Source organism: Myotis brandtii, unplaced genomic scaffold (genome assembly GCF_000412655.1).
Source record: "Myotis brandtii unplaced genomic scaffold, ASM41265v1 scaffold233, whole genome shotgun sequence".
Classification (NCBI taxonomy): domain Eukaryota; kingdom Metazoa; phylum Chordata; class Mammalia; order Chiroptera; family Vespertilionidae; genus Myotis; species Myotis brandtii.
This window is the reverse complement of record NW_005358773.1, coordinates 140,852-151,254: the sequence shown is the minus strand read 5'-3', so window position 1 is coordinate 151,254 and position 10,403 is coordinate 140,852. Positions and strand designations below refer to the sequence as shown.

Genomic DNA, 10,403 nt, shown 5'->3' with positions numbered 1-10,403 from the left:
CATCCCTTCTCGTGGCTACTGCATCCAGCAGCTTCCTGCCTGTTGAACTTCATTTCTGCTGTGAAGAGAGGCCATTCAGGAACCCCCAGGGACACATGGTTTGTGACCCTGTGGCCAACAGTGGACGAGTGTGTGCTCTTCCACAGGGAGGTGATGAGCACGCCGGTCACCTGCCTGCGGAGGAGGGAGAAAGTGGGCGTCATCGTGGATGTGCTCAGCAACACGGCGTCCAATCACAACGGGTTCCCTGTGGTGGAGTCCACCGACGATTCCCAGGTACAGGGCCTGGGTGGGTGGACCTGGGTCCGCTGCTGTCCCACAGGAGCCCATGGCCTCAGGCCAGGTCCTGCCTCCCTCCCTCACAGGGAAGCCATACTCTTCCCCTGTACCTGTCAAGCAGGGCATGTTGGGCAGGCTTGGTTTGCAGGGACATAGAGACTTGTCTGGGTTTATGGTAGAAGTCCACTAACTGTGAAAGGAGCCGAGTCCCACAGCTGTGTGCGCGCTGTCCCCGTGGAAGCCATACTCTTCCCCTGTACCTGTCAAGCAGGGCATGGGCAGGATTGGTATGCAGGGACAGAGAGACTTGTCTGGGTTTATGGTAGAATTCCACTAACTGAAAGGAGCCGAGTCCCACAGCTGTGTGAGCGCTGTCCCCGTGGGTAGGTTAGTGACGACTGTCCCCGTGGATAGGTTAGTGCCAGGCCCGGTGTCATGCTCATACCCCACGCTGCACCGTCAGCCGTGGCTGTGCCTGTTGTCAGGAGAGGCCTGACAGCACATGTGGCCCACCCAGTCCCAAGCTCCCGAAGGTTTGGGATGAATTTTGTCAGGGCCGGGTCTGCATCTCCCCCCAGCACATGCCGCAACCCAGGCACTTCGTTCCTTGCTCTTCGTTGTGAGTCCCCCTGCCCCTCCCAGGTGTTTGGGGGTTAGCAAGCCTGTGCCTTAGGCAAAGCCAGTGCCAGTCGACTGACCATACGTTGATGGGGGGTGTGGCGGGGAACCTGACTAGGGCCAAGGTCCCCGAGCAGACGTGCTGAACCTGCTGCGCAGACACTGCCTGCCCTCCCGTTCACACCTCTGAGCTTTCAGCAGGGCCTCAGCCAGGCAGGCAGGTGCTAGGACTTGGGCTCTGCTCGCAGACAAGGCCATTTGTCTCTTCCCTGCAGTCAGCTCGGCTCCAGGGCCTGATCCTGCGCTCCCAGCTGATTGTCCTCTTGAAGCACAAGGTAGGCTCCTCGGCACCTCCGGGTGGTGGGAGATGCAGGCTGGGAGCTGGGGTTCTGACATGCCTTGCCCACTGCCTGTTACCTGCTGCCCGCAGGTGTTTGTTGAGCGGTCCAACAGGGGCCTGGTACAGCGGCGGCTGAGGCTGAAGGACTTCCGGGATGCCTACCCACGCTTCCCCCCTATCCAGTCCATCCATGTGTCCCAGGATGAGCGCGAGTGCACCATGGACCTCTCTGAATTCATGAACCCCTCCCCCTATACGGTGCCCCAGGTGCCTGATTCCCACTTGCAGGGTCTTGAGTGGCCTTCAGTGGCTTGCCAGGGAGGGCTGGGGTGGAATCCATGGAGAAATGGGAAGAGCTCCGTCCTTACACCCAGGACAAGGATTGGGGGATGGGCATGACTGTAGAGCCAGACACCAGCAGCATGACTGGGATAGGGCTGGTTGGCATGGGGGGAAGGGGTGCTTTAGGGCGCATCTTGATGTCCTGGTCGCGGCGGGTGTGATGGGAGACGGCCAGCCCTGAGCTTGGTGGGTCCTGCCTCTGCTCTTGGCTGGAGCCAGTCTGGGCCAGTGGGCAAGCTGAGGCCCTGACCACATTGCAGGAGGCATCTCTCCCTCGGGTGTTCAAGCTGTTCCGGGCCCTGGGCCTCAGGCATCTGGTGGTAGTGGACAACCACAATCAGGTGAGTAGCTAGGGAGGGCAGAGGGCCCCTTTCCCTGCTGGCCTGCCTGCCCTGCACAGGTGCACAGGTGCTCTCTGCAGGAGACTCTGAGGCCCAGGATCCAGACTGGCCATATGTTCACCTCCGGGTCTCCCCTAAACTGTGCTGCTCCCCCCACATGCTTCCACAGAGGAGGAGTAGAGCCACTGGATTCCTATGACCTGGCTTTGTTCCCACAGGTGGTCGGGCTGGTAACCAGGAAAGACCTGGCCAGGTACCGGCTTGGGAAGGGGGGCCTGGAGGAGCTCTCACTGGCCCAGACGTGAGACCCTGGCCCTGGCACCTCACCTGGGGTCCTGAACACGCTCCTCGGGCGGCAGCAGATCTGTTGTCCTCAGACCTCGGGATGGCCCAGCCGATGTGTGAGCGTGACCATCGATGGGCACCTTGTCAGTGTTCCCCACCCTCCCCCTTGCCTCAGCCCCTTGGATGTCACTCTCCATCCTCCTGTTTCTTCGCCCTCAGGGAGCAAATGTTCATGCAAATGCTCGCTTCCTCAGAGCCAGCGAGAGGTCGCGTGTGCATGTGTGCGTCTCAGTGTGAGCGTGACCATCGATGGGCACCTTGTCAGTGTTCCCCACCCTCCCCCTTGCCTCAGCCCCTTGGATGTCACTCTCCATCCTCCTGTTTCTTCGCCCTCAGGGAGCAGATGTTCATGCACATGCTCGCTTCCTCAGCCAGCGAGAGGTCGTGTGTGCATGTGTGCGTCTCAGTGCGTGTTTGTGTGTGTTCATGGTGTGTTCACGTGTGTGAGGCAGCGAGCAAGCTGGGCCCTGTGGACTTGAGTGCTGCAGGCCCCCAGGCCGGGGCCACCCTGCTTCTCTGCTCTTCGTGACTCTCAGTGCTGGACAGAAAGACCACGCCGCCTGGACACTGCCAGCTGGAGGCCTTGGGCCTTGTCCCCACGGTCCAGTCTGCGGCCGTGAGGTGATAGGCCTGTGCAGCTGGGACCTACCTGGGCAAAGGCCCAGCCGAAAGACCAAAGGCAAGGGCTTGGGGCAGCAGACTGGAGCAGGCTGTCAGGAAGCCGGCTGTTCTCCAGATTCCTGTGTGTGCCCTGGCCCGCAACCCCACTCGGGAGGCCATGGACTCTGCGAGGAAGTCTTGGCCAGAGGAGAGCTGAGAACCACTGTGGGCCTGAACCCGAGTTCTGTCACACATGCCACCCAAGCCCTCTGGAGCTGGAGTCCAGATGAACAGCTGTTGCCACTGGGACCGAGGCTGGGAAGGCGGGTCTTCTCAGCATGGGCCTGTGGGTGGGCCAGGGGCGATGTTCTGGGCGGCTCTGGTTCCGGGCCATGCCGCTGGGCTTTGGGCTGAGCTGCCGAGCCTGCAGCAGGGATGCTGTTCCCCTCCGAGGAAGTTTTTTAAAGGTGATCCCCAAGTCCCCACCCATCTTTGATGAGGTGATTCAGATGCTTTAGTGGGGAGCTGGTGGGTGCTGCGCCTTGGTTTTTGCCCCTTTCAAGCGAGCCTGCAGCAGGGATGCTGTTCCCCTCCGAGGAAGGTTTTTAAAGGTGATTCCCAAGTCCCCACCCATCTCTGATGAGGTGATTCAGATGCTTTAGTAGGGAGTTGGTGGGTGCTGCGCCTTGGTTTTAGCTCCTTTCAAGGGGGTGGGGCCTCGAATCGCAGGTCCAGTCCTGGTGGGGAGTCCTGTGGGGGGAGCAGGATCTGAATGTGGGAAGTCTGAGTAGGAGAAATAAAGGAATTGTACCCAGACAACCTGCGCCAGCTTCCTGTTTCTGCTTAGCGGGGACCACAGTCTAGCAGCCCGGATTCCAGGGCCATGGGGTGGGGGTGTCTGGGATGAGACCATCCTCAATGCGTGGTGCGGGAGGGCAGCACCCCAGAGGATGTCACTGGGAGGGAGACACAGATGAGAGGCCAGGAAACCAGGGGGTTGTGTAGCTGGGGCCCTCACACTTCCTCAGGAGGGGACCCCCGGGCACCAACCACGCATCCTCATTTGAATGTCTGGGCAGTGTTGTTCCTGGGCAGCTACAGAGTCCGGTGGGGAGGCGACACTTCCTCAGGAGGGGACCCCCGGGCACCAACCACGAATCCTCATTTGCATGTCTGGGCAGCTACAGAGTCCGGTAGGGAGGGCTTCTACCCAGAGGCCCTTCCGTCAGCAGGCAGCTCAGCACATCTGTCTCCAACCTGATCTGCTTGGCCACGAGGCGTGTGGTGTGGCTCCCCCTGGAGGAGAAGCTGACAAGCATTCTTGTCACAGGGAAGCCCCAGCCAGCGCTCAGTGGCAGGTCTAGGTGACATGGGGAGGGCGAGGGGCTAGAGGGGCTGGTGCACCGGCCTGAAGTGAGACCTAACCTTCACCAGCCTTCGGACGCGGTGGGGAGAAAGCGAGGACAGCATTTCACTCATTGTGTTGAGTACATGTTGAAATGGTATTTTAGATGAACTGGGTTAAATAAAATGGACTATTGAAGTTCACTCCACCTGGCTATTTTCTTTTTTTTAATGAATTTTATATATTTTTTAAAACTTTATTTTCTGCAAAGCCAATCAAGTGTTGGGTGGGAATGGTGTAAAAGTTATTCTTGCATATTCAGGAACAGCAAGCACTCAGTTACAGAAAACAAGAACTTAAAATATTTGAATCAAAGGCACTACCCTGCTACTTGTATTTTAAAACTGTCATGTTCTTTCTTAGCAACAAAAAAACATTTTTATTAATTTCAGAGAGGAAGGGAGAGAGAGAGAGAAACATCAATGATGAGAGAGAATCAATCGGCTGCCTCCTGCACGCCTCCTACTGGGGATCGAGCGGGCTTGTGCCCTGACTGGGAATTGAACCGTGACCTCCTAGTTCAGCGGTTCTCAACCTGTGGGTCGTGACCCCTTTGGGGGTCGAAAGACCCTTTCACAGGGGTCGCCTAAGACCATCAGGAAACACATATATAATTACATATTGTTTTTGTGATTAATCACTATGCTTTAATTATGTTCAATTTGTAACAATGAAATTGGGGGTCACCGCAACATGAGGAACTGTATTAAAGGGTCGCGGCATGAGGAAGGTTGAGAACCACTGTACCTAGTTCATAGGTAGATGCTCAACCACTGAGCCATGCCAGCCAGGCTCCAGCTGGCTACTTCCTTACTGTGGCCGCTAAGAAAGTTAATGTCCTGGTGTAGCCCACACCTATGGCAACACCCTGTTTCCTTTGATAGTCCTTCAGGGCCTGTTTTCTTGGCTGCAGGACTGGCTGTGTTCAGTCCGTCTGGGGTCCCGGCCTTCCTGCTCTGGTTTAACTCCTTGGCATCGCTCCTGCCCAGGCCAGAGGTCTCCTGACCCTAACCTCTGGTGCCACCTCAGATCCTTCCAGAAACAGGCAGTTGGGGAGGTCTTGCAGGAACAGGAGAGTTGAGGGCTCAGGTTCCATTGGCAGTTGGGCCAGAAATTCACGAAGTTCTGGTGAGGAAAAGAAGGTTCCAGAAGAGCCCCGGCTGCCTTGCCTACCTTGGTATTGTCTTGGAAGGAGGTGAGATATGAGGACCGGAGCTCATCCCTTCACACCCCATGTGTCCCCCCAAGGTCCAGGGCTGACTTCCCTGCCTCCCCCAGCCACTCCCCTTCCCCCCCTGCAACCACCCTGGTTTCCAGCTCTGGGCAGCCACAGGGTGCTAGGCCAGGGCCTCTTGGCAGTGGCCGAAGCCAAAAACAGTGGCTGCTGGTGAAGCTGGGGCCAGTGAACCAGGTGCCAACTGGGGCCAGAGCCAGGAGGACAGTCCAGGGAGGGGCCTGCAGGCAGTGGCTGCTGGTGAAGCTGGGGCCAGTGAACCAGGTACCAACTGGGGCCAGAGCCAGGACAGTCCAGGGAGGGGCCTGCAGAGGGGTGTGATCCCCAGGTAGCTTCACAGCCTGGGGGCTCCCTCTGGCCTGGCCAGACAGGACATTGTCCCATTTCTGCTGCCCAGTGCTGTGTCCTCAGGCAGGGAGTGCACCTCTGAGGCCGAGTTTCCGGTAGTGGAGCGATGAGAGCCGAGCCCTCTCTGGGCTGGGCTGTGTGACAGCAGAAGGAGCCCAGTGAGCTGGCTAGGCACACTCCGTGGCAGTCGCACTGATTCTGGGCCCCTGTTACCCTAAGCTCCATCCAGGAACCAGCATCCCTGTCAGCCCAGAAGGCCAAGTGGCGAGCTCGAAGGTGCCTTTCTGCAGAGATGGCTGATTGCAACTCCTCGTCCGGGGCTTCGCCCCCCTCGCAGCTAAGCACTATCACCCTGGAGGACCTGGGGCTCCTCCTGGAGGAAGGGCTGGCCAGCCCCGAGCTCCTGAGTCTGGAGGAGATCTCAGAGAGGTATGAGCCCAGCTGCCTGGCGTCCACCACGTCCGTCCCGGAGCAGGACACCCCCAGGCGCTGGAAGCAGCTGGAGCAATGGTGAGCCCCGCGGGGGCGGAGTGGGAGAGCCACACATCAGCCCCAAGGCACGTGTGCCGACTCGGCCTGCTCCTCGTCCTGGCCAGGGTGGCCGACCTGCAGGCCGAGGTGGTGTCCCTACGGGGACACAAGGACTACTGTGAGCGTGCCACACTGAGCCTTCTCCAAGAGCTGCGCCAGGTGCAGGCCAGTGTGCAGCTGCAAGACTCGGAGCTGAAGAAGCTGAAGCAGGAGCTACAACAGGCAGCTTGGGTCCCTGAAAAGGAGGCCCTGGAGGTGAGACACCCACCTGCTGGGAGGCAGCTCATCCCCACCCACAGGCCGGGCTCCCCCATTCCCAGGGGTCGGGCAGCTGCTTCCTGGACCCTGAGCCCAGCTCAATGCTGCTGCCCAGGCTGGGAGCCCGGAGAATCCCACAGGCTGTGTCTGTGCTGGTCAGGCTGTGAGGGCCCCAGGCCTACACTCAGCCCACACCCTCCTCCTTGCAGTTCCCCAGCCCCCAGAACCAGAACAAGATGCAGGCCCTGGACAAGAGGTATCCCCGTGCTCGTGGTGCAGGTCTCAGCAGGAGGGAAGGGGTTGGGGAGAGCAGTGGCTGGTGCCGGACCCCTCAGAGCATCAGCCACAGGGTTTTGTTTTCCCAGTTAGTTGTCTTGCCCCGGGAAGCAGTACATGCCCATGGCAGAACTCAAAAGGTCTGGGTTTGTATGAGCCTTGGCAGCCTACAGAGGCCTGGGGAAGGGGTGGGGGCTTGCTGCTGGGCCCTTGGCTGGGCTTCCAGCCCCTGAAGGCTGCCCAGCCTGCTCTGGGCTTCTCCTGGCCACCAGGAGGGCAGCCGGGCAGGCCCCAGGCAGAAGCGGCTCTTGTGTGCCAGGTTGGTGGAGGTCCGGGAGGCCCTGACCCAGATCAGGAAGAAGCAGGCACTCCAGGACTCAGAGCGGAAGGGCACCAAGCAGGAGGCCAACCTCAGGTGGGCACCTCTCGCCTCCCTCCCCAGGGGCTGGTTCTGGATCTGCTGTGTGCGGCCATTTGGGCGTCACCAAGGCAGGGAGGTGTTCACATACCCTCGGTGCCAAGCTGCGGTTGACAGGGAGCCTCAGACACCTTGTGGATCTTCTGTGGAAAAAAGAGACTTGAACTTGGGTCCCCAACCATCCCCTTTCCCACAGGTCCCTACCAGGGCCCAGCTCTCACCATGCCGGGGGGAGGGGCAGGGATGCCAGCGTCTTGCCCTCTTTGTGTTTGCTCAGGTGAGCTATGCACCTCCGGATCCGCAGGTCTGTAGGTCAGCCTCGGGCCCCCAGTGCAGCTTTGGCCTGAGAAGGGCCCTGCCAGCTTCCCTGTGGCTCCCCTAGTAACCCCTCCGGCTGGCCGGGTTGCTGTGACCTTTGGCCGGTGCCCTCAGGTTGACCAAGTTGGCCAGGAAGCTGGAACAGGAGGAGCAGAGCCGGGAGGTGGCCTGCAGTGCCCTGCAGAGGAGCCAGGAGGAGGCCAGCCAGAAGGTGGACCAGGAGGTGGCCAGGCTGCAGGTACCAGGCAGGGGGGCAGGCAGCTAGGCTGCCAGAGAGAGGGTCCGTCTGGAGGAAACCCCCACACGCCCAGCCCAGCCTGTGTCCTTCCCCTTACAGGTTCCTCCCTCTCTCCAGCTATCTTTTCAGTTCCCTCCACGTGATCAGACTTGGGGGGGACCCCAAGTCCTACGCTGTCTAATACAGTGGCCACTAGCCACAGGTGGCCCTGTATGTTGAAATTAGCTAAACTTTTTTTTTTTTTTATCCTCACCCAAGGATGTTTTTTCCCATTGATTTTTACAGAGAGTGGAAGGGAGAGAGAAACACTGATATGAGAGAGACACATTTGCCTCCCACATGTCCCCTACCAGGGCCAGGAGCCTGCAACCGAGGTACATGCCCTTGATCGGAATCTAACCCCAGACCCTTCAGTTTGCAGGCTGACGTTCTATCCACTGAGCCAAACCGTCTAGGGTGAAATTAGTTAACATTTTATTTTATTTTTTATTTTTTAAATATATATTTTTTTATTGATTTTTTACAGAGAGGAAGGGAGAAGGATAGAGAGTCAGAAACATCGATGAGAGAGATCAATCAGCTGCCTCCTGCACGCCCCCCACTGGGGATGTGCCTGAAACCCAAGGTACATGCCCTTGACCGGAATCGAACCTGGGACCCCTCAGTCTGCAGGCCGACGCTCTATCCACTGAGCCAAACCGGTCCGGCATTAGTTAACATTTTAGACAATTTAAAACTCGGTTCCTCCATCATGTGAACCAAATTTTAAATGCTCAGCGGCCACGTGTGGCCAGTGTCTGCAGATGGGGCTGCACTGAGATGGAGCGCCTTCATCACAGAAAGTGTCGTTAGCACCATCTCAGCCACCACTCCTCCTCCCCTTCCTGTGCAACCAGCACCCAAATCAAGAAACAACCTCAAAGCCCGAAGCCCCTTCCTTGGCCATTTTCAACCTTGGTGCTTCCCTCATGCACCGCAGAGCTTACCTTCCTGAAGACGCACCTCCCAGTGCTCGCGCCCCTGGGCTGCTGCAGTTCCCCCTCCTGCGGGAGGCCGGGGATGGGGGGGCCTGGGACAGTGGTCGGCAAACTCATTAGTCAACAGAGCCAAATATCAACAGTACAACGACTGAAATTTCTTTTGAGAGCCAAATTTTTTAAACTTAAACTATATAGGTAGGTACATTGTTATTAACTTAATTAGGCTACTCCTAAGGCTTAAGAAGAGCCACACTCAAGGGGCCAAAGAGCCGCATGTGGCTCGCGAGCCGCAGTTTGCCGACCACGGGCCTAGGAGGTGGGTCAGGGGATGGGGCAGCCTCTTCCGCTCTGCAAATAGAGACCAGGGACTGCGCTGCACACCAGGGCGGCCCCAGCTGCTGCCCACATAGCTCGGCTGCTCAGCTTCGGGAGTTTCCCTCCCGCCTGGTTCCCTCAAGAGGCTGCTTGCTGCCCACTGGCCAGGAGCTCCGGTGGCATTGGGCCCCAGGGACTCCCAACGTGACAGGCGCCTGGTGGGATGCCTGCCTCTTCCCTCAGCCCACTCTAGGGCCCGGGTCTGCAAGCTATGGCCCATACCTGGTTTTGTCAATAAAGTTTTATCGGCAGACAGCCACTCCCATTCGTTTACTATTGTCCACGGCTGCGTTTGTGCTGGAACCACAGAGCTGAGGAGCTGTTACATAGACCCTGTGGCCCATAAACCTGAAACATCTACTCTCTGGCTCTTTACAGATCATTTGCCCAGCCCTGCTCCAGGTCACCCTGCACAGGCAGGGAAGCTGGCCAGGGCTGGGGCTCACCGGCACATGCATTCGACCTCCCTGCCTAAGGCTCCCAGCTCTGGGTGTGGTTTGGTGGTAGCTGCTATGCCTTCTTCCGATCGTCACTGCTGTGGGCACCAAGTGTGTTCTAGACCTACATGAGCTTGGCCTGCAGACCCCTCACAATCCTGTGCCTGGCCCTCTGGGAGGACATGTGACCCCTGCCTTTCTTCCTAAGGAGGGTGTGGCGGGCCCAGCTCTGCTAGGCTCAGGGACAGCCAGGGACACAGGACACAGAGCCCCGCTGATGGAGACGGTTGGGCAAGAAAACAAGTCTGAGATGGCATGGTGGGTGGGGGCAGCTGTGGGAAGAGGGCGCCCAGCACGGTGGCAGCACGGTGCCCATGTGCCCCCTCCACAGGCCCAGGTGACCAAACTGGGTGAGGAGATGAGCCTTCGCTTCCTCAAGAGGGAGGCCAAGCTGTGTGGCTTCCTGCAGAAGAGCTTCCTGGCCCTGGAGAAGGTGGGAGCTGGCAGCTGGCGGGGCTCTGCTGTGCCCCCTGCTCCCTGGCTCACAGCAGTGGACGGGGTCTCCCGCAGAGAATGAAGGCCTCGGAGAGCACACGGCTGAAGGTGGAGAGCAGCCTGCGGGAGGAGCTGGAAAGCAGGTGGCGCAATCTCCAGGAGCTGGCCGAGGAGCGCTTGCGGGCCCTGCGGGGGCAGTGCAAGGTGGGCAGGTCTGGCTGGGCA

The 10,403-nt window shown here is 58.9% G+C and overlaps 2 protein-coding genes and 1 long non-coding RNA gene across 3 annotated transcripts in view; all 3 read left to right on the top strand.

Moving 5' to 3' along the window:
- Positions 1 to 2,501, top strand: part of CLCN7 (chloride channel, voltage-sensitive 7) — a 33,220-nt gene extending 30,719 nt beyond the window's left edge. The window contains exons 20-24 of the mRNA XM_014539986.1: positions 5 to 276; positions 1,173 to 1,232; positions 1,328 to 1,504; positions 1,840 to 1,920; positions 2,139 to 2,501. Coding sequence (XP_014395472.1) covers positions 5 to 276; positions 1,173 to 1,232; positions 1,328 to 1,504; positions 1,840 to 1,920; positions 2,139 to 2,225 — 677 coding nt within the window. The 3' untranslated portion in view covers positions 2,226 to 2,501. The remainder of the gene's footprint in view (positions 1 to 4; positions 277 to 1,172; positions 1,233 to 1,327; positions 1,505 to 1,839; positions 1,921 to 2,138) is intronic.
- An 8-nt stretch (positions 2,502 to 2,509) lies between these two features.
- LOC106726160 lies at positions 2,510 to 3,686 on the top strand. Its single transcript, XR_001362191.1, has 2 exons — positions 2,510 to 3,332; positions 3,477 to 3,686. It is a non-coding gene; the product is annotated as an uncharacterized LOC106726160 (long non-coding RNA).
- A 2,272-nt stretch (positions 3,687 to 5,958) lies between these two features.
- CCDC154 (coiled-coil domain containing 154) overlaps positions 5,959 to 10,403 on the top strand; it is an 8,371-nt gene continuing 3,926 nt past the window's right edge. The window contains exons 1-8 of the mRNA XM_005866573.2: positions 5,959 to 5,990; positions 6,072 to 6,362; positions 6,449 to 6,638; positions 6,851 to 6,897; positions 7,237 to 7,332; positions 7,768 to 7,891; positions 10,075 to 10,176; positions 10,254 to 10,382. Coding sequence (XP_005866635.1) covers positions 5,959 to 5,990; positions 6,072 to 6,362; positions 6,449 to 6,638; positions 6,851 to 6,897; positions 7,237 to 7,332; positions 7,768 to 7,891; positions 10,075 to 10,176; positions 10,254 to 10,382 — 1,011 coding nt within the window. The remainder of the gene's footprint in view (positions 5,991 to 6,071; positions 6,363 to 6,448; positions 6,639 to 6,850; positions 6,898 to 7,236; positions 7,333 to 7,767; positions 7,892 to 10,074; positions 10,177 to 10,253; positions 10,383 to 10,403) is intronic.